The sequence below is a fragment of the Schistocerca gregaria genome, chromosome 9 (genome assembly GCF_023897955.1).
Source record: "Schistocerca gregaria isolate iqSchGreg1 chromosome 9, iqSchGreg1.2, whole genome shotgun sequence".
NCBI classification, from domain to species: domain Eukaryota; kingdom Metazoa; phylum Arthropoda; class Insecta; order Orthoptera; family Acrididae; genus Schistocerca; species Schistocerca gregaria.
This window is the reverse complement of record NC_064928.1, coordinates 97,642,059-97,665,894: the sequence shown is the minus strand read 5'-3', so window position 1 is coordinate 97,665,894 and position 23,836 is coordinate 97,642,059. Positions and strand designations below refer to the sequence as shown.

The 23,836-nt window shown below is 43.6% G+C and overlaps 1 protein-coding gene and 1 pseudogene across 3 annotated transcripts in view; one reads left to right on the top strand and one right to left on the bottom strand.

The window, feature by feature from the left end:
- The window catches only part of LOC126292235 (uncharacterized), a 149,864-nt gene that overhangs the window by 61,818 nt on the left and 64,210 nt on the right, over nt 1–23,836 (top strand). For all 3 annotated transcript variants that reach the window (XM_049986113.1, XM_049986111.1, XM_049986112.1), the window contains exon 3: nt 17,357–17,827. In XM_049986113.1, the coding sequence (XP_049842070.1) occupies nt 17,357–17,827 (471 nt within the window). The remainder of the gene's footprint in view (nt 1–17,356; nt 17,828–23,836) is intronic.
- On the bottom strand, nt 10,632–10,748 carry LOC126292502 (5S ribosomal RNA; annotated as a pseudogene).

Sequence of the window (23,836 nt, the reverse complement as noted above, 5' to 3'; positions counted from 1 at the left end):
TTGGGATCTGCAGGTATGCTTCATGTAAGTATATCTTATAAAAGCATTCTCTGCTGACAAGTTTTGTGGGGAGCTCTTCTGGAAGTGGAACAGGATACTTATATACTTGTGTTTGGACAATGATTGTTGATTTGAAGTCGTTGCATAGCCGGAGGGAGCTGTTAGGTTTCGTTACCACTACCAAGCGTGTGTTCCAACCGCTGGTTTTATTTGGTCCACTCTCCTCGGACTCATGGTGTCGATCGAGTGACTGCTCAATGGCAGTCCATAAGCAGACTGGAGTGGGCCGTACTCAGCAGGATGCAGGCAACACATCTGGATGCAAGGAGATGTGAACCTGGAAACCTGTGGAGCACCTCAGGCCTGCTACAAAAGTGGCACAGAATTATTGGAAGGGAACTGGCTGGGAGACGATCTGAACCTCACCCTTGGAGAATCCAAACAACGGGAAGGTGCCCAGACCGAGAATGTTTCCGGCTGAATGACTAGCCAAGTGATCTTTTCGTCGAGTGTGTTGATCATTAATTGACCCCAGAGGAAACTGAACTGTCACTTTACGCTGCCAATGTATGGAAGGGAGGGGCTAATTCTGGGGAGCTTAGACGGCATAGGTTTGCAGGTTCACCAAGGAAACAATAGTTCCTGTGCCCATCTAGAGACAGAAATCTTTGCTTGCAGTTGAGACATTGGTAAACAACTTTATAACAAAAGCATCGCATGGGGCTATTACTGCCCAAGTTCATGCAATGTTCGTTGACACTTGCGTAGAACTGGATACGATTATTGGGAGACGTCCGTTTTTTCTGCAGCGGGTGCAGTGTGCCCAGCAACCCAGACGCTTACACACACAGGTGTGCTGTGAAGCAGTGTGGGCATGATGGAAGACCCTGCTGCCCACATCAGTCATATGTGGTGTATTGTTCAAAGGATATTGACATATCTGAAGCTGATGGATCATGATGCTGCCATCGGGTAAATGGTTCACGAGAAATTTGTGTTCTTGGGGCGCAATGGGATGTCTGGACTGCAGTCACCTGTGCTCAAACCATGAGGTGCTCATTTGCTGCCTGCGCGATTTCGAAAGAGTGCGGTGATTGTGAAAATATCATCCAGTGATGGATTGTGTAGCTGGGGACTGACGTGTGTTCTTCTGGATTAGTAGCCAGATGGACCACTACATCTCGAATTAAAGAGGCCGTGTATGAGGTTTTGCATCCGGGAATGTGAGGGCGACTGGATTTAAGAGAGGAACCAACTTCTTCAACAAGGGAAATGTCTCCAGGGAAGCCCAAGAAAGGAAGCGTGATTATTGGGGAGCATCATCAATGACCTGAATGGCGAAGAAATGATGGTTCAGCCATTGTAAATGCGTGTTCCGATACTCTTTGGCCTATTTTAAAAGGTGGAAACGCAGGTGGACAGCTCTGTGCCTAGGAAGTGACTACTGCTGATGTTAGTTGGGTAATGTTAATCTACAGCTGATACTTCAAAAGCTGAATATCTTGATGAGCTAGTCAGCTTGCTGCTGCTGCTGTTATTGCTGTGCTATTGTTGCTGCTGCTGTTGTAGCTACTGTTGTTGTTGTTGCCGTTGCTGCTGCTGCTGTTGTTATTGCCGCCGGTGCTGCTGTTGTTATTGCTGTTATTGCTGTGCTATTGTTGCTGCTGCTATTGCTGCTGTTATTGTTGTTGTTGCTGCTGTTATTGTTGTTGTTGCTGCTGGTGTTGTTGTTGCTGCTGCTGGCGCTGGTGTTGCTTCTGCTGTTGTTGTTGCTGCTGCTGTTGTTGTTGCTGCTGCTGCTGGTGTTGCTGCTGCTGCTGCTGCTGCTGTTGTTGTTGCTGTTGTTGTTGAAACTTCTGTTGAAACTGCCGTTGCAACTGCTGCTGCAGAAGTGGCTGTTGATGTTCCAAGAGTTCCACGCGTTTTGAGTCCATAGAATTCTGCTAACTTTTTACTTCGTCGCCAGTTAATTGTGACCGGTATTTGACAAAAGACTGGGAATGACTCGAGGAACCAGCTGAGGGTGACTTACCAGCCTGGTGCTTCCGACAGTAGATTACAGAGTAGATATGGAAGAAAACAGCGAGAAAATGGACAAGTAGAGGTGGCACTAGAAACAAACAAGTCCAGCGAGTAGTCTATAGAGGAGCCAAGACGCAGGGAAGCAGAAACCAATGAACAAAGTTGGGTTATGGCTAGCAATACAAATGCAGTGCAAATACACCACTGGAAGCAGTACAGCCAGGCATACGTCTTCTGGTCTAGACAGTAAATCCACAACGAGTTTATTGTAGTATCGACCCTAGGTCATAGCTGACTGCAGTCATGGGATGATACACGTGGTTTGGCATCTCGTGTGTTTGGTGTTGCACTGGGTACAAGTCTGATCTATGTTTAATTGAACGTCAGAGGGTGTGCCTACCGATGAAGCAGTGCCACTGGCCTCTTGTACTTGTCATGGTCTTTGGTCCCCATCTCTAGTTGGTAGATGAGGAGGTTCTGAAGGAGTCAGGGCTTGGTGTACAGTCTTTGCCCCACATGTTGGCACCTTACAAGCCCATAGGGCTCAATAGACACGTTATAGAGGTAGTGCACTGGAAAGTTGTAGGGCACATGGAACACTTCATGCAGGATTTTTTTCAGGAGGGCACATAGGTGCTTGATGTCGCTATCAGCTGAATTTCCTCACACCTTACTGGTGTATTTCACGATGGGCCGAATACTCAGCCTCTCGATATGGAGGCCACAACTGACCCAGGAGACCTCTCATTTAGCAGTCGGTATAGCACGTCAAGCTGCTGTATTGTTTGCTCAAGCACATGAATAATTTGCTCATTCCATCTGAGATCCTTGATATTTCGTGGATCCATTCAATTGGATGCCCAAAGGGCACAACACTGGCAATCGCTGGTGGATGATACTCGGTCAGGATGGTGCCTTGACTTTTGGCCGCACTGAAACCAGCACTCTAGCTCATAGCTCTTTCTTCAAGCTGGTGCAAGAACTTGCAGTCAATGATGCACAGCAACTAGCCACGTACTGCATGTATCATTAGTGTACACGGCATTGACGACTTGCGGCGACTTTGGGAAGTCTGCTATATTCAGCACCGGACCTAAAATGGAGCCCTGTGGCACCCCGGCATAATTTCCTGTTTGGTAAACCTCCCCTATGCAGCACGGACAATGAATGTGTGGCGGTAAAGACAGGTGCACTGAAAGTGAGGTCACAGTTTGGCGGCACTTATAGCACTGCTGTGAGCATTAACTGGCCAGTGAGGGGTCTGTGGCACTACAGCAAAGCAGGACCGGCACTGCGACAAGGCAGTGTGCCCACTTACACGTGTCACTACTGCGTCTAGCAGTGATTGTCGAGTTCCGTGCTCTCCTACAGACTTTGAGTCACCCCACTGGGGTAAGAGAAGTATTCTCTTCTATTCCTTGCAGTAGATGCTGACAAAGAATTCACCAGTGTATGATCACATCTCGATGTACAACAATTCTGTTTTTGTCACCAGGACCATCTGCCATTTACATGCCCTACGAGCTAAATTCCTCCTCCAGATTTCTATGCATTATGGTCTTCAGTTGTACTCACACATAAGGCCATTTCATGTTTTCTAATGTGTGGGGTGGAGGGTATGTCGAATACCAACGGTGTTTTCAGCCTTTCGTGTTCCATCTGCCCGTGCCACATAAGAGAAAGGACTGTCATTAAGGCTCCGAATGAACTGTAATTTCCTTGACATTTTTCAGTTGTGGTCATTTCATGAAGCATGTGGAGCTAGCATCTTGCCTCACCCTTCATGGAGTGTATGCACCCATAATCGCTTGTCATAGTGTCTTAAATGTAACTCATAGTATCTTAAATATAAAACTATCTTTTGTGGCTACCAAACTGGATATCTAACCTGCTGTTTGTTAATGTTCATATCTGAGGTGTGCATCTCATTGCTGCAAATTATCTCCACCTGAAAGAAAGTCTGGGCTATTCCTATGCCTGGAGCAACTCGTCACATTAATCAAATCTAATAAATGATGCGGCCAAAATGAAAATGTACTTAATAACTTGCTAATATGCACCACAGTGTTGGAATTAACAGTGAACTGACTCGAAACCAACTCCGATCAGCTATTGCTGCCATTGCTTATATAGCTTTTACCAGTCGGAATTTGAATTAATTAATTATTTCAAACAGTAATTTTGAAGTCTACAATTAAGTCTCATTAGTTTTTCAAAACAGATTACAGCATTTGAATCTACAATTTGTTACACTCTATACAGAGTAATAAACATACTGAAATATTACAGTTATCAGCGCCAAATTAAATGAAATACCTTTCTACAATAATGTTTGTCTAGTACCTCCCACCACGGAAGTCAAACACGTGGCAGAACAAATGGACATGGTCAGCCACAGAGGGCTCCATGTCCGCAGTGGCTCTTCCGCGCAGTGGCTCTCACGCAGCAAGGGAGCCACCGCTACACCATGTGCAGACCGCGGCCAATAGCCGCTCCCTCCAGTTTCGTATATAGGGACCCGCTCTGCCCTAGTCCAGTCAGTCTGGTACTCGCTCTGGATTGCGTCTCTATCTCGGCGGTACTGCGTTCTGGTCGTTGCTCGTTGTTGACATTTGCCTGGATCTGGTTCCGAGTGGATTTACTGTTGGTGTCTGGTGTTGTGGTTTCTACAAGCCTCTGTTGTTTATCTCTTCCTTGCTGTGTCGGTCATAGTCGGTCGTTGTCAGTTGTTGTCGGTTGTCGTTGGTCTGTCGTCTGACTCATCCTTGTGTTTACCCGGTGGTGCGTGCTCCGCCGCCGCCGGCTTCTCCGATCCGCAGCCCAAGGTGTTCCCGCACTTGGTTTTGGTTACTACAGTTTGATTTAGACATCTTGGCAACTTTGTAAATACAGGTTTGATTTTGATATTTACATTAACCTCCATCCTTAGATTTAGCTGAACAATAGTTACAATTGTGTGAAAGTTATTTTATATGTTCAATGTGACCCCCCCATTGGCAGCCAAACAACATCGATGCTGTTGACCTGTTTACTGAACTAAGGCAGTCAACATTGCGGGTGCGATAGCAGCACAGGATGCCTCAATGCTTTCTCGTAGCTCATTCAGTGTAGCTGGCTTCTGTTGATAAACTTAACTTTGAAGGTGCCTCATAGGTAGAAGTCAAGAGGTGTAAGGTCTGGAGACTACAGTGTGTAGTGAAGAGCTTCCGTTTCAGCTATCTGTTGTCCACTTAGATTTTCAACCAAGTAGGCTCTGACATCTGGTTTAGAGGTGGAGTACCATCTTGTTGTAGGTAAAATCTTTCATTCTCAAACACCTCTCGGATGGCAGGTAAAATTGATGTTTGCAGCACTTGAAAATACTTCTCACCAGTAACAGCACCTTCAAAGAAGAATGGGCCAATGAAACTGTGCATTTACAGACCAAAGCAGACATTAATGCCCGGTAAATTAACATGTTTGCCCATGTGAGTGTGAGGATTTTCAGGAGCCCAGTACATGCAGTTGTGATGTGGTACTGCACCATGCAGCTTGAATTGCACCTCGCCAACAGATAACTGTCAATGCAAACTTTTCACCCTTCACGAAACATGCATTCAAACCACTCACAGTACTCCATCCTTCAACCTGGGTCGTCCTTGTTCATAGTCTGCAGCAATCCTGGAATGTACACTTTCCTCTTTGTAGCCTTCAGAATTTGTTACACACTTTCATGTACACCCTGCTTCTCAGATTTTTTAGGTAACCTAGTAAAATGTTGCAACACAGCTATGCTGCAAGCTGGACATTTTGATGATTTCGGTTGGCCAGACCTTTCCTTGTACACATTCTGATCAGTGCTGTTGTCCTCATATTTATTCCAAATATGATAAATTGTTGTATGAGTTAGTAGTTGAATTCTGTAAACATTACGCCATTACCATTGTCCCTCCCTCATGTTTTCATACTTCCAGTACCACTTCAAAACAGCCTTGCATTGCTCAGATGACAATCTTACTTCCTTCAGTGCTGGAAAAGGAGTGCCAAGAACTGTTGAGGAAACAATTTACATTGTTACTGTGCAAAATTGCAACAATATGCCATTTTGTTCCAAAGATATTAACTATCAAAGAGTATTTACATTTTTCTGAACTCCTGTGTGTCTCTGCTATTAATCCTATTTTGTAACTGGTCCAGTGCGATGAGCAAGCAAAACTCAAAAATCAGTCAATGAGTGTTTTGTAAGAAACTTCTTTTATGGGTGAGTTGTATTTTCTTAGCTTCATCTGGTACCCCAAAAAGATTTCGTCAATAGTTTTATGAGGTAATTCCACTTGATGCCGGCAATGCTTGTTTCTACATTCATCTCTTACATCTGTATCTTTGTTGATGTTATGGACAAACACAATGAACTGAGACCTTAGTTTCTCCCAGCATATACAAAGTTCAAATAACTTATGGGAATGCGGCCGGGTGATGTCGATTACTGCTGATATTACAAGAAGTACACACCCTGTCATTTTCAAGGCAAGACTGCAGGAGGTAAGGATTGTCTAAGGAAATTTAAAATCTTAGTTTGCAGAGCAATTCTGGAAGGATCACACACACACACAATCTCTCTCTCTCTCTCTCTCTCTCTCTCTCTCTCTCTCTCTCTCTCTCTCTCTCTCTCTCTCTCTCTCTCTCTAAACACGAGCACAACCATACAACCAACAATGACCAGCATCAGAAGTTATCAATAGTGAAAATTAATTACCAATGGGCGAGATGGCATTAACGATGTCTCTCTGTTTTTTGACAAAGGAGAGAGTAGTGTTCCATGCAGAATTTAACCAAAAGCCTTTCATCATTACTTGTTCATTTAATTTCACCTGCTATCTTATTAACACTTTTCCAATAGCTGGAACTGCATGCCAGAATCTCAGTGTTGTTGTATTCCTGGGATGATCATTGCATAGACAATGTTCCACAAAAGCAGTTTAGCTCAGCTGTGGTAAGCATGGGGTTGGGTTGTTTGGGGGAGGAGACCAAACAGCGAGGTCATCGGTCTCATTCGATTTGGGGAGGATGGGGAAAGAAGTCAGGTGTGCCCTTTTGGAGGGACCATCCTGACATTTGCCTGGAGCGATTTAGGGAAATCACAGAAAACCTAAATCAGGATTCCCAGACATGGGACTGAATCGTCATCCTCCCCAATGCAAGTCCAGTGTTCTAACCACTGCGCCACGTCATTCGGTTTGTAAGAATGTATGATGCTTATGCTCAGTACACCCGTCCTAATAATGTAACCAATATGTGACATACCACGTGTACAAGGAATATGACAGACACCCAATCCTGTTGGAAATTCTCCCTGCATTTATCATCACTCATGGTTGGTCAGTAGCACAATGCACTCTGATCTGTCTTTCACTATAACCCATCTCATGAAAGGTGACCTCAAGATGAGCTTACTCAGCTGACAATCTCTCAGGGTCTGAGATGACGTGGGGCCTTTGAATTGAGGTAAAAAGTACCCACTTCACACTGAGTCAGATGGTGACAACCATCAGCCTATAGATACAAGCAGTGTGAGTAGGCTTTCTATAAATGAAATTTCCCGATGTACCATCAACCAACCCCCAGACCAACACATCAAGGGAGGGAAAGTATTCATCCCTTTCCCCTCCATCATGAAATGAATATTCAAATGGGCTGAATTCAAGTATTTTTAAAATCCTCACTGCCACACAAGAAAAGTGTCATGTACGTATCTGAAAAAACACATAGGTTTCAAGGTTGCCAACTCCAAGGCATGTTCCTTGAAACCTTCCATTAACAAATTGGCGATAGGGGCTTCCCATCAAAACTCTATCTGTCTACTCATAGTGCTGGTCATAGAATAAAAAGTAAGTGGAAGTGAACACATGTCAATATGGGTTCATTAATTTGACACTAAAGCTAACTTCAATCAACTGTAATGAAGCAGACAAAGCAATACGAGTGAAGAGACAGACCACATCAAAACTTAGTAGAATATCACAATCATTCAAATGCATTACCTGTAATTGACGTAAGAATTCCACTGAGCTCATAGTGTGACACTCACACTGACCTACTAGTGTTCTCAGCAGGTGCTTTGTTACACGATATGTCATAGTGCCAGTATCACTTACAGTCGGCATAAGAGGAACCCTTTCCTTGTGGCTCTTCAGAAGGCCATATAACCTAGGGGAAACTTCACAGTAAGAGCTGATTGTATGTATTGTATGGTATGTTAACCGGGGACCTAGAAACGACACAGAGGCTCCGTCCCCGCTGCAGCTGCAGTGGTCCACAACCCCACGACGACTACCGCAGTCCACTTAACCCCTCTGCCGCCCCACACTGAACCCAGGGTTATTGTGCAGTTTGGCCCCTGGTGAACCCCCCCCCCCCCCCCCTCCACAGAACATCTCACACCAGACGAATGTAACCTCTATGTTTGCATGGTAGAGTAATGGTGGTGTATGCGTGTGTGGAGAACTTGTTTGTGCAGCAATCGCCGACTTAGTGTAACTGAGGTGGAATAAGGGCAACCAGCCCACATTTGCTGAGGCAGATGGGAAACCGCCTACAAACCATCCACAGACTGGCCGCTTCACCGGACCTCGACACAAATCTGCCGGGCGGATTCGTGCCGGGGACCAGGCGCTCCTACCCGCCCGGAAAGGCGTGCGTTAGACTGCACGGCCAGCCGGGTGGGGAGTAAGAGCTGATAGTCTCCTACAACAAGGAACATTCTTCTTTCTCTCAACAATTTGTTTGGGGTCAGCACTGATCTCGTGATACACTGAATTAGATAGTAAACAGTGCATCTTTCGAACGTAAACCTGCTTTTCCAAAACAAGTGTGGCATTTACTTTTCTGCAGGTAAAATAACGAAGTATGGATGAGTTTAAGTGAAGCATCCCTCTGCTGCTGTTAAATTCTCTGAATGGACATACCTCAGTCAACACATGACATACCTACCTCCTAGTCTCCTCTGAAACATCGGGAGGTAGTTAAAAACAGACTGTTCAACAGAACCAATAAAATCAAACACTGCCAAACGCTTGGGAATCAGCACAAAATTTAAATCATCCCCTAATGTGGATAAAGCTGTGTCGTCAGAATCTTTCTCGGCGAGATCTATTACAGGATGTCAATTTGTAGTATTAGATTGTGAGCCATGGAAACATTCAGACTTTGCCAAATGCTAAGCAGTTAAAGAATGAAAATTTTAGTCAGACTATGACCCTGAAACATTGTCCAGCCAATCCCAAGAAAAAGCTGAAATTTTAGAATCTATCAACAAATGAAGCCACAACAATTCTTTGGAAAGAAAAGCTGACTGTTAATGAGTGTAATGGATCATCTCATGAACAAGAGCTAGGCCAACATGTTGTGCAATATGGTGCACAGCTTTGCCAAATGTTGGAACATTATTTTAACTGCGGTTTTCCATTCCATTGCACAATGTTTACTTACTGCATTTTTCTTTCAAAATGACAGGGTGTGGTCCTATTGTAATATCGGCAGTTTTTGATTGTGTCACCTGGCTGCATTCTTGTAAGTTATGTGAACACAGTGAATAGAGTTTCCCAAGACCTCTGTTGACAGAAACCATATTGACTCTATACAGGGTAAACCTGAAATGCTGTAAAAAAATTTCCGAGGTTGTTCAGAGATATTTTGTGTATATTTTGGTATAAGGGACATGTGGTCTTCGATTGCTCATTTCATGTTAATTGCAGTTTGCTTGATTTCTTGTCCTTGTTTATCCTTGAATCTGTATTGCACTGAACATGCCCAACAGTGCAGAATTTGACTGTATGCTCTGTGAATCTTGTTAGGAAACAGATTTGTTCCATTCACTCACAGTACTTCAAGGCAGATGGGACACAGAGGGAACAGGAGAGATTAGTGGCATCAAGACCTCATTCAGCAGCCGTGGTGCCAGTGTCCTCGATTAAATTCTGAACACCCATGCAGTGTCTCATTAAGTGAGGATATGTGACACAGTTGATGGTGATCTACCAATAAGATGTGGATGTTAAGCTCAGCGGCTCCCATGGTGCTATTCAGCTATTCGATAGGAGTGGGTTGTGTGCTGGCAGTGGGCTTCACAGTCTCCCTCCTACCATCATCATCCAACACGTACATGACACCACACTATACACAAACCCATTACAGTGTCCTACACTTAACAGTTACACTTAAACATCATGTAACACTCACACAGGAAAGGTCCCTACTGGTGTGAAGGATAGAAAACAACTGCCTTTCCAATTCAAGTGGCCGAATATTCCCTTTGGGTCTCCCAGCCGTTCGTGCTGCATGGCTTTACTTACTGTTGACAACAGTAATGCTAAGTTAACTTTCCATTCTTGGGCTCGTGTTCTGGTCCTGTGTCTGGCAGTGTTTGATGTACTGAAACTTTCTGTCCGAACAGGCCTTGTTAGGCCCAATGGTACTGAGCGGCTGCCGTGTCATCCTCAGCCCACAGGTGTCACTGGATGCGGATACGGAGGGGCATGTGGTCAGCACACCGCTCTCCCAGCCATATGTCAGTTTACAAGACCGGAGCCGCTACATCAGTTTCTTTCAAAAAGTTTTGAGTGCAACCTGCTTGCCAACAGCGCTCGGCAGCCAAATGGTCACCCAACCAAGTGCTAGCCCAGCCCGGCAGTGCTTAACTTCGGTGATCTGATGGGAACCAGCGTTACCACTGCAGCAAGGCCGTTGGCTTGTTGTACAGTAGGTGGACAAAAATACACATATAAAAAAAGTTTTGCATCATCCAGGTTCCCAGAACTCCCAAAGATAGAAATTGATTGTGGATGTTGTATCACAGATACAGTCCCTTTCACTGTTCAGAGATGTCACCGAATCCGCCCAAAGATGTAAACAACCATGCATGAGCAGCACCTATTAGGCAGAAAGGAGCCGACAGCTGATCAGTTCCAGTTATTCCACCAGGAAGGAGGTACACGGGAAAGAGGTACACGGCTCGTGTTGTCTGTAGTTCAACCATGTCTAGACAGTGAATACCTCAGATCGATTTCATCCACATTGTAACTTTGTGCCAAGAAGGGCTCTCAACAAGGGAAGTGTCCAGGAGTCTGAAACCGCCGCCCAGTGTGGCCGAGCGGTTCTAGGCACTTCAGTAAGGAAGTGTGCGACTACTATGGTCGTAGGTTCGAATCCTGCCTTGGGCATGGATGTGTGTGATGTCCTTAGGTTAGTTAGGTTTAAGTAGTTCTAAGTCTAGGAGACTGATGACCTCAGATGTTAAGTCCCATAGTGCTCAGAGCCATTTTTTTTTCTGAGCGAACCAAAGTGATGTTGTTTGGACATGGAGGACATACAGAGAGACAGCAACTATTGATGACATGCCTCGCTCAGGCCACCCAAGGGATACTACTGCAAAGGATCACCACTACCTACAGATTATGGCTCAGAGGAACCCTGACAACAAAGCTACCATATTGAATAATGGTTTTAGTTCAGTCACAGGATGTCGTGTTAAGACTCAAATGGTGCACAGTAGACTGCATGATGCACGACTTCAGTCCCGACGTCCATGGCGAGGTCCATCTTTGCAACCACAACACCATGCAGCACGGTACAGACAGGCCCAACAACATGCCGAATGGACAACTCAGGATTGGCATCAAGTTCACTCCACTAATGAGTGTCACATATGCCTTCAACCAGACAATCGTCAGAGATGTGTTCGGAGGCAATCTGGTCAGGCTGAACGCCTTAGACACACCGTCCAGCGAGTGCAGAAACGTGGAGGTTCCCTGCAGTTTTAGGGTGGCTTTATGTGGGGCTGACGTACGCCGCTGGTGGTAAAGGCTGTAATGGCTGTACGATACGTGAATGCCATCCTGTGACTGATAGTGCAACCGTAATGGTAGCACAATGGCGAGGCATTCGTCTTCATGGCCCCATCGTGGACATCTTGTGAATGACTTCCTTCAGGATAGCGACATCGCTCGACTGGAGTGGCCAGCATGTTCTCCAGACATGAACCCTATCAAACATGCCTGCGATAGATTGAAAAGGGCCGCTTATGGTCGACGTGACCCACCAACCACTCTCTAATCACCATTTAGGCTTGGGACAATCTGGACCAAGAGTGCCTTGATAACTTGTGGATAGTATGCCACCATGAATACAGGCATGCATCAGTGCAAGAGGACGTGCTACTGGGTATTAGAACTACCGGTGTGCACAGCCGTATGGACCACCACCTCTGGAGGTCTTGCTGTATGGTGGCACAACATGCAATGTGTGGTTTTCATGAGCAGTAGAAAGGGTGGAAATGATATTTATGTTGACCTCTATTCCAATTTCATGTTCATGTTATGGACCTCTCAGAACTGAGGTGATGCAAAAATTTTTTTGGTGTGTGTATGAAAACATCAAGAGCACAATACATTACACTCCTAATATGGTGTAGGAAAAGCACTGGCATTTGAAACAGCTTCCCATCATTACAAAATTAATAAATACTGTTCCTGTATGTTTACAGGGGATTGTTATATGATTTGTCCTGCAAAATGGTGACAAGTTCGGGGAACAATAATGGCGGTGGTTAGTGATCGTGCACCATTCTCTCCAAAGTAGACCACAAAGGCTCGATGATGCTGGTGACTCTGGTCACCAGGGAGAGATGAAAATTCACCCTCATGCTCGTGGAACACGTCCTGAGTGATGTGAGGGGTGTAAACAGGAGCTCCGTCATCTCGGAACACAGCTCGCCTTTGGGAAAGAAATACTGTACCGTGGGATGGACCTGATAAAGTAGTCACATAATCCTTGACAGTAACACAACGATGCAGAGTAACCATGGGGCGCATGGAATAGCATGATAAGACTGCCAAAATCATCGCTGAATCTCTCTTATGTTTTACTCTTTGGATGTAAACTAAGCCTGAAGATTGTTTCAGTGTCTTTTCATAATTGATCGATCTACACATATGATGTTCAGCATTTTTCTGTAGCATCATATTCAGACGGTCCTACTTATTTGCAATGAAAATGATAAACAGAAAAGTTGCAGTTTGAAACTCCTGTATTCAGTATGCACTGGCTGTAAGATGTGAGGAACACTTTCTGTAGCTTAAGACCACCCTGCACAAAATAATTTTGATGAAACTTTATGAGGGGCCGTGCGCACTCTAACCATGAAATCTATGTTTAATGCCCATCACAAGAGGTCATGGGAACAGATGATTTGTCAAGCTAATGATGCTTTTTGTTTCAATCATGGGAGAAATACTAAGTATGACATGCAACAACTTCCTTAACATACTCGGTGCTAGAGTGTGATCAAATATAATTTCTGAAGAAAACCCTTCATTTGCATGGGAAAGAACGTATAAACACCTAATAAGTAATACAACAGTGATCTTTCTTTTTATGCTTTGGCCACATCTTCACATTTCTTATATACATTGCAGGAGTCTGAAAGCAAGTAAAATGCAAATAAAGTGTGAGCTTCCTGGCTACACTACATGTCAGTCATCACATCCTACTGGGCGTTCAAAAAGTCTTGCTGCAGTGCCGTATGATTGTAAGCCGTGCGTGCCATATGATTGTTTGCCTGCCTGGGTTTTTCAAAAAAACAATAAGCACACAATGAGATTGCAGTGATATTCTGTACCCATTCATAAGAGAACTTGTGTTAAGTGAAATACTGAATGGTTATTTTCAACAAGATGGTGCAACCGCACATACAGGTACGGCTTGCGCTTCAATGTCACTGTTTCCTGATGTTTTTGGTGATTGCATAGTTTCACAGGGACTTTGGCCTCCACGTTGGCCTGACCTAACACCATCTGACCTTTTCTTCTGGGATGTAGCAAAAGCAACTGTCTATAGGAACCGTCCAAAATCCATCGATGAAGTGAAAACTGAAATATCTGCTTTCACTGCTTCTATTACGGAAGAAATGTTACAGCTTGTGTTTGGAAGCATGGTTAGATGAACTGAATTGTGTATTCAACAACAGGAGGGACACTTTCTACATTTAATGTGAAAATTTGTAAGTAAAAATGAATATTCAGTAAATTAATAACTTGTATTTTACTGAGTTTAATTTCGGTATATTCACTGCGACATACGGCATGTGTGGCTAACAATCGTACGGCAATGCGGAGAGACTTTTTGAACACCCCGTAGAATCCACTTTTACATTTGTTGGCTTCACCAACACACAACTATATTTTTACCCTCCAAACTGACATAAACACCAGGATATACTACAGATGTATCTGTCATCACTCCGCAGTTCTGCTTTTGAGAGAGAATTGTTAAAAAAAATAGATCATCGCGGACAGTGCAAAGTGCTGTATATACCAATACAAGAAACTTCTGTAAGCAGCAGAAACAGAAACTGAAGAAAGGACTGTTCACAAAATATAATTAAACTGTATGATTTTGTCACCACAAGCCAGACTTGTATTTTGGATGATACCTTAAAAAAAAAAAAAAGAAACAGCTGTTAATGGGGTACCACGTACTATCCTCTCGGTGCTAGAGTGTGATCCTCCTTCTGGCAGAGGAGTTGAAGGGGAAGGAAGAGAGGTGAGTTTTAGGAAAAGGGGTAGAGTTCGAGAGGTCACCCAGAACCCTGGTTCAGGGGAGACTTACCAGACAGGATGTGAGAAGGAAAGACTGATTATTGGGGACTGCACTGGATGAGATTTGAAAACATGAGAGCTGAAAGGTTGTGGTAATATGGAAGAAAGAGAATACAGCTAAAACATCATGAAAGAGTTAAGGAGAGCACAAAGCTAAGTGCATTGTATGTGGCAGAGGTGAGAGCAGGTGGCAAAAAATAGACAGGTCAGTAAATGAAAGGCGTAGAAAACTAAAAGGGAGTGATAAAGTAATAGTTACTGTGAAGAAATGCTGAAAACAAAGAAACTAGCGTAACTTAAAGCCAGGTGGATGGCAAGAACCAAGGACATGTTGTAGTGCCAGTTCCCACCTATGGAGTTCTGAGAAATTGTTGTCTGGGGGAGAATCCTAATGGCACACGTGCTGAAATAGGCAGCGAGGTCATGAGTGTCATGTTGTAGAGCATGCTGTGCAACAGGATATTGTGTGTTGCCAGTGTACAACCTCTGCATATGCCCATTCATCTCAAATGATAATCTTGGCAGTAGTCATACCAATGTAAAAGGCTGAACAGCATTTACATAACAGCTGATATATAACATGTATCGTTTCACAGGTGGCTCATCGTTTGATAGTATATGTTTGACTAGTTAAAGGGCTTGTTATAGGTGGTGGTAGGGGGGGGGGGAGGGGGGTGCATAGGGCACCTTGCACTGGGGCGGTCACAGGGCTGTAGGGTAGGGAGGTAGGTGCAGAAGGAGCACAGCATCTGTAAAGGGTCTTGCAGAGATTGGGAGAGGGATGAAAATCTATTCTAAGTGTGGTGGGAAAAACATCACACAAAGTGGACCTCATTTTAGGGCACGATTTTAGGACATCATGGCTTTGTCAAAGTAGCTAATTACTACATTAAGGACAAGGATAATACTGAATGACAGGTAGTGTACTCTTAAACTGTGTTTTGTGGGGATCAGCAGTGCTAGGATTGGATGTGATGCCCCAGGAAATCTGCTTTAGAACTTGACTGATGAGGTTATTATGTCCAGTGAAGCCTGGGTGTATTGCTGTAAAGAGTCTGCATCTGAATAAATACATTAGCCTTGAATGCCAATGCTGTATGGGAGGGAACTTTTGACACGGAAAGTATGGCAACTGTCAAGATGTAAGTACTGTTGCTTATTAGTAGGTTTAAGATGAAAAAAGTGAGTAGCTGGCCTTTGGTGAGGATGAGATCAACATAAAGGAAAATGGCATGGTATTCAGATAAAGAGTATGCAAAATTTAATCGGGAGAATGTATGTAGAGATTCCAGGAGTTTTAACAGTCAGTCTCACCATGAGTCCATAGTGCAAAGATGCCTCATGGTGAGGCTGACCTGTTAAAATTCCTGGACTCTCTAAATACATTCTCCCAATTAAATTTAATGTAATCCCGTTCCAAATGCCACACCACTTTTCTTCTCACCAAAGCTTTTCGCTGGATGTAATTATCCACCAACCTAGCTCAAAAGCAGATTTCCCAGGCCATCACATCCAATACTGATACAGTTGATGCCTCCAAAAAACAGCTTCACAGCACACCACTAGTCACTCAGTATTAATCAGCTACTTTGACAAGGGCACAACTTCCTAAAATCATGCCCTGAAATGAGATCCATTCTGACATTTTGCACACCACACCTAGAATAGCTTTTTGTTGCCCTCCCAATCTCCACAATATCCTTGTCAGTCCCTATTCTCTTTCTACCACCATCTCCCCACCCTATGGCTCCTACCCCTGTGATCTTTCCCAATGCCAGACTTCTGCTATACACCCTCCTACCATCACCTGTAGCAGCCCTGTAACTGGCAAAGCATATACTGTCAAAGGGAGAGCCACCTGCGAAATGACACATGCCATGTAGCAGCTGTTACGTAAACACTGTTCGGCTTTTTACATCGGCGTGCCCACTGTAAAGTTATCATTTAGGATAAATGGGCATAGGCAGAGGGTGTAGACTGCCAACACTTACTATCCTGTTGCAGAGCGTGCTCTACACTGTGACAGTTCTGAGCTCGGTGCCTGTTTCATCACATGGGACATCTGTATTCTTTTCCCAGACACCAGCTTTTCAGAACTCCGTAGGTGGGAACTGGCACTACACCATGTACTTGGTTCTCGCCAACCATCTGGTCATAATTTAGGTTACTTTCTTTGGTCTCAGTATTTCTTCACAGTAACTATTCCTTCCTTCATTCTCTTTTAGTTTTCTACATCTTTCATTTTCTTACCAGTCTTTTTTTTGCCATCTCCCTCCACCTCTATCATATACAATGCACTTAGCTTTCCGCTCGTCCACAGTGTTCTAGCAGTAGTCTCTGCCTTGCATATCACCCTACTTCCTATCTGTAAACTCTCTGGTTTTCAAATCTTGTTCAGTACAGTCTTTCGTTCTCATCCTGTCCGGGAAGTCTCCTCTGACCCAGGGTTCTGGGTGACTTTTCTGCACTCTACCCCTTACCCTAAACCTCATCAGTCCTTTTACTTCACCTCTCTTCCTTTCTCTTCAACCCTTGTGCTAGAAGAAGGAGCCACTGACTTTGAAAGTTTACATACATAATAGCTTTTATATATGTGTTCTCCTGCTGCCACTTGGTGATGTTTTCCATCAATGCAATTAAATTATATTTTCAAAAACTGAAGTATTTTTGTTGATATAGCAGAATACGTTTCTTTGTTCCAGCGGCACTGGAAGCAAACCTGCAGACTACCCACAGCAGCCTCTCTACAGTACCAATTATTTCGGTCAGCCACCAGGCACCAGTAAATTGGCACATGAGGCCAGATATCCTGGCTACCAACAGGGCTACCCAGGATATCAAGACTATCCAGCTGGATACCCCAGGTCTGGGGATTATGGAGGCCATGGAGGCTACCCGTCATCGTCAGGTGCTGGCACTTACGATGGGCACCAACAAGTGTACACTGTCTCTCCAGGCTTTGTCCATTATCCGAGCAACAGATACTCTCGTGGCGGCTCACAGTGGAGTCCTCCTGGATACACATCCAGCTACAGTATGATGCCAGGCCTTGATGGTATCTACAGTGCCAGGGGCAGCCGTTTCTCGACAAGCTACCATTCCAGCCCGTTTGGACTCTCAAAGAATTTTTTTAGGCCAAGCTTCCCAACCATCATTTCCTTGCCAATACCACAGTGAGTACAGTTTAGGCCATCATTTTATTTTCATTAGAATTTTTCATCCAGGAATAACCCAGAAATTTTTTAGTATTCTGAGCATTTTTCATTGTTTTAGTTTTCAGATAAATTTTAGTATTTTTGACTGATAAGAACTGGTACTTTAACAAAGAATTTTACGTTAGTCCACTGCTGCAGAATAATACTGCAGCAATAAAACATAAACAAGAGAATAACACCATAATAAAAATGTAGTTGCGAAGAAAATGTGCCATTTAAAAAACAAAACACTGTGCAAACACAGATGAATCTGTTGAAGGCTTTAGGATGGAGACTATGCAATACTTTGTAACAACAAAACTGCTTTTGATGAGCATGATGTCACAACTGTTTACATTTCTAACAGTTTGCAGGAAACTACTGTAAATGGTGGTTTCAGAAATGTTATTTTCAAAGTAAATTTCCTTTTACACAAGTTTAATTAATGAATGTGTGACAATGAATGATGAATTTCTTAAATCATGAAGCATTTGACTCTCATTAAAAACTTAACACTTTGAGGACCAGCCACTCAGAAACATTTTGGGGCTAGAAAACCAGCCATTTATGCCATTATTTAAAATTTTACTGGCACATTTGTGCTTTATATATTATAAAGGTTTATACACACTAAAAATATTGTATGCGCAAGCTTAGCTTTTCTTGTCACTGTGCTGTATGTATATTAATTTAAACCATTACCTTTTCCTATTTGTGTGATTGGGCTACTTAAGTCATGTTGTTGCTGGCTGACTCATCATGTTTGTGTCCTATACTCTGCTGTCATTGACTGGTGAGATCATATGACTTGAGCAGTGACTGTCTGACAAAAGAGAAGTGCAATTTTGATTTCAGTGCTTCAGAAGTAACCATGCTGTATTTAGAGGAATCAATATTTATGCTTCTGTAATACAAAAATATGCAATATACATGTTGCTGCACATCAAAGCTATTCCAAAATGAGCGTTTTTCTTTTTTTTTTTTTTCCTTTTGTTTCCTAAAGTGCTGAGAAGTTTTACACTGGTGTATAAAACCTTTACCTTTCAGAGGATTGATAAATTTGGGTATAGAATGTTATCACCTGGGGACAAAGTGTATTTTTAAGTGGGAAATCTGGGAGCTTTTTTTTTTTTCTTGTCCGTGTGTACCATGTTAAAAGAACCCACACTGGTCACTCTATGGGTGTTGGGCTGGTACCACCTGGTCATGTGATCTGACAAAAGTCAGAATAAAATCCTTGATTTTTGATTATTGTGTTTCACGAGAACAATGTATTCTAAATCCGTGTTGACTGTGTGTCAGCAGACCATTTCTTTGAGGTAATTCATAATGTTCAAACACAATATATGTTCCAAAATCCTGCTGCATATTGATGTTAATAGTATGGGCCTGTAATTTAGTGGATTACTCCTACTACCTTTCGTGAATATTAGTGTGACCTGTCAAACTTTTCAGTTGTGGGTATGGATCTTTCGTCGAGTGAGTGGTTGTATATGTTTGTTGAGTATGGAGCTATGGCATCAGCATACTCTGAAAGGAACCTAACCGGAATACAGCCTGAACCAGAAGACTTGTTTTTATTAAGTAATTTACTCTCCTTCACTGCTCTGAGGATATCTACTTCTGCTCATGTTGGCAGCTGTTCTTGATTTGAATTCTGGAGCATTCACTTTGTCTTCTTTTGTGAAAGCATTTCAGAAGGCTGTGTTTAGTAATTCTGCTTTGGCTGCACTGTCTTTGATAGTATCTCCATTGCTATGACACAGAAAAGGTGTTGATTGGGTCTTGGTGCTAGCATGCTTCACATATGAGCAGAATCTCTTTGGATTTTCTGCCAGGTTTCGAGACAAAGTTTTGCTGTGGAAACTATTATAAGCCGGCTGTAGTGGCCGAGAGGTTCTAGGCGCTTCAGCCTGGAACCGCGTGACCTCTATGGTCGTGGGTTCGAATCCTGCCTCGGGCATGGAAGTATGTGATGTCCGTAGGTTAGTTGGGTTTAAATAGTTTTAATTTCTAGATGACTGATGACCTCAGAAGTTAAGTCCCATAGTGCTCAGAGCAATTTTTAAATTTTTAAACTATTATAAGCATCTCACATTGAGCCCGCACAAAATTTCGAGCTTCCGTGAAAGATCGCCAATCTTGGGAGATTTTTTGTCTGTGTAAATTTGGCATGTTATTTTAGTTGTTTCTGCAACAGTGTTCTGACCCGTTTTGTGTACCAAGGAGGATCAGCTCCGATGTTTGTTAATTTATGTTGAATAGATCTCTCAGTTGCCGGTGATATTATTTCTTTGAATTCGAAATGCATCTGGTCTACACTTACATTGTTAATTTGGAAAGAGCAGAGATTGTCTCTCAGGAAAACATCAAGTGAATTTTTATCTGCTTTTTTGAATACATATATTTTTCTTCTATTTTTGTAGGATTTGTGGGTTGTAATATTTAATCTCACCATGACAACCCTGTGATCACTAATCTCTGTATCCATTTGGATGCTCCTTATTATGCAGTTGGCCATTGTAGGATGACAGCTAAAAACATGGGGAGCATGTCTCCACATGTAAATTGTCATGGCATACCTCAGTTCACCAAGGGATAGGGACTCATTACGGCAAAGAGGAAGTGCAAGGAATGGAACATTCTGCAGCAGTAAGGCTAGCATTTGTAAGGTTTTCTACCTGATCACCACAACTGGGGAAATGTTGCTTGTCAAGTGTTGCTAGAGGGGAGTAAAGCCTCCAGTCAGCCTTGCAGAAGAATAGGTCCGAACGGGAATAGGTATGCGAGGAGCCTGAAAGGAACGTGGATGCTCCTGTGTTAAGGCAGAGGAGGTTAAAATGATAGAGAAGGTCAGCCAAGAGGGCACCTCATGAACAGGCTCTGGGAGACCCCAAAGGGGATGGTGTGCATTAAAGTTACCAAGCAGCAGAAAGGGATGAGGGAGTTGGCCAAAAAGCTGAAGGAAGTCTTCCCTGGTGACACCGAATGATGGAGGGATGTAAACAGTACAAAGGCAAAAGGTCAAGTGAGGAAGGAAAATACAGGCTATAACAGTTTGTAATTATAACATCATTGCAGATGGAATGCCATCCTCCAGGGAAAGATCAAAGCGGACTGGGAAGAAATGCGAGAGCTGAAAGCAGATCAGGAAGAAATGCAAGTGCTCAAAGAATCATGAGGACACAATTTTGTTTCCTGGAGGCAGAGAACAAGCAGATGCCCCAATTGTAAGACCAGCCATAAGTCCTCTTTGTGGGATTGAAGGCCATGAATGTTCCATTGGAGGAGAGTCCTAACAAGGACAGGGGAAGAAGGGAAAAAATGAAGGGGTGTGACCTTGATGGCTGCTGAATGCCAGACTTCGAAGACTCACTGCTACAGGGCGAAGTGGCTGGAGGATACTGCTCCATGAGATCTGTAAATGTGTCAGCAGCCTCTCTTTCTCAATCCATGATGTCCAGGATAGAAAAACACTTGGTGGTATGCACAGGCAACATGGAGGCCAGCCGGGCGAGTGTGTCATATGGTGACACCATTGAAGAGGATCTCCGAGTCAGGGAAGAATACCATTTGACTTCTTGGAGCCTTTCTGGTTGGCAGAGGAAGACTCAGATGCTTGTTGGTTGGAGGGACAAATGACACTGGGCAATTTCACAATCACAATGCTGAATTTGAGGTTGCATGTCTTCGTGGCCGTGTCCTTTGGGGAGTGAGATGTAGCAAGAACAATACTGTATTTGTCTGATGGTAGAATACAGGGTTTCTAACTAGTCAACAACTTGCGAGCAACCGATTAAGGCACCTTTTCCTTCACTCAGATCACCTGGACAGCCCATGCATCGAGATATGTGGGAGAATCTCAGAAGGAGGCGGCATGGCCATCATTGCAGTTGATAAAGTGGGGAGAAGGAGATGGACATTCAGTTGTGGTTGCAACAATGACACTGGTAGCAGCGCATTGGGTTTGAAACGTACAGTTGGACTGTGGTAACTTCATGGGCTGCTTTGATCTTTGACAGAAGCACCACTCTATCAAAGGTGAGAAGAGGGTGTATGGGCAGTAAGAATACATCTACCTTCCTCATCACCTGATGGGCTGCAATGACACTGGTCAAAGAGATATGTTTGGATTTATGCCTCAGTCAGACCATTGATTGGCCTAATGTAGATAATGGAAGAATTCAGTGTTCAATGGGCCTCGACACGAGCAGGATAACCTTGGAGGAATGAAGCTGCAATTAGTTGTTGTGATTGAGAATCGGAAGTAGTCTCCAAAAGCAAAGTGCCATTTCGTATACAAGAACGGGTTTTCACAGGGCCAGCAATTGCGTGAACACCTTTCTGAATAATAAACGGATTTGCCATAGCAAAGGACTTAGTAAGTGAAACCACGAGGAACTGTGGTGCACCTGGGAGGGTCTTTGAATCGTTAGCCTCATTCCGTTTGTGTTTGGTAGATGTTGACTGTGAAGAAGATGATTGGCACATTGCGAGAAAATCCCTCACGATTGCCAGCATCTCTGATGGCGCTCTCGTTCCAACTGGGGACACCCCTCAGAAGTGGGTGCACCCACCTTAGGTGATTGTTCACACCTTAGGTCATACCTCCCAAACACCTGATAGAGGGACCAGTCAGCAATTTGGGAAGGTAGCAGCTCAGGCAATCACCCCTCCCTGGTCCTGGCATGTACCAGGGGGTATGTGTAAACCCTGCGTGTCAACCCGGGACTGGGAATTATGGGCTACCCGGTCACCTGATATGACGTGTGGGCAGGCCTTCAGGAGCGCACAGGGAGGAAGAAGAAAAAGAGGAACCTCAAATGCTGAGGGATAGGAGAAAGGGAACAAAGAAAGAAAAAAGGAACGAAAAACGATGGAGAAACTGTTCAGATATTGGCTACTAAGTATGCAGAACACATTTCAAAAAAATATCCCAGACATGTTTCCCAAGGGAAGGGAAAAGAATAGCAAGAGGATAGACATCCAGTACAGAAGGGGAAAGCTGCTGCAAAGGCTGGGGCTCCACGGTAGCCAAGCATGAACCCGCCAAAGAGCGGCAAGCCCTCTGACGGGATGGTTTACCTTTTGCAGCCATTTATCATGGTGTAAGGACAGTGGCCATAAAAATATGCTGACTGACAAGGACAGGATATGAGTGTCATGCCTTTTCATTGAAAATTGCTTTCAGACTTGACAGGAATTGCTTCTGTCAGACAATGTAGCTTAATCTCAACCAGTTGCTGAGCAGACACTTTGAATGGAACTGCATGCATTGGATATTTGGAGTTGGGTAACTCACAAATGCCACTGCTCATAACGACGATAAAGCAAAAAATCTTCAATGAACCAACCAACACAGAGCTTGGACAGTAATTGTCTACAGGCTTGTAATGTGGTCGCAAATGTCTCTGAGTTGCATTTTTGTTTCTTCTCTGCTGATGAAAGGCATCCACTGTACTGATGGCTTGCTGAGGCATTTAACGGACATCGTGTCAAAGGAATAATTCAGGCTGGAGATGGTTCTATGATTTGCAGGGGATGATGTTCAGAACATGACTCTGGTCTACATAGATCGTAATAACTGGTGGAAAGTCATCGAGTGATTTCTGGCATTCCCCATGGTAATGTTACAGACCCTCTTCTGTTCCTCATCTACATAAATGACATAGGAAACAATCTGAGCAGGTGTCTTGGGTTGTTTGCAGATGATGCTGTCGTTTATTGTCTAGCAAAGTCATCAGAAGATCAAAACAAAATGCAAAACATTTTAGAAAAGATACAATTATGGAGCGAAAATTGGTGATTGACCCTAAATAATAAAAAGTGAGAGGTCATCCACGTGAGTGCTAAAAGGAATCCATTAAACTCTAGTTACACGATAAATCAGTCAAATCTAAAGGCTGTAAATTCAATTAAATACCTAGGAATTATAATTACAAACAACTTAAATTGGAAAGAAATGCAACAGTTTTACTAAAGAGACTA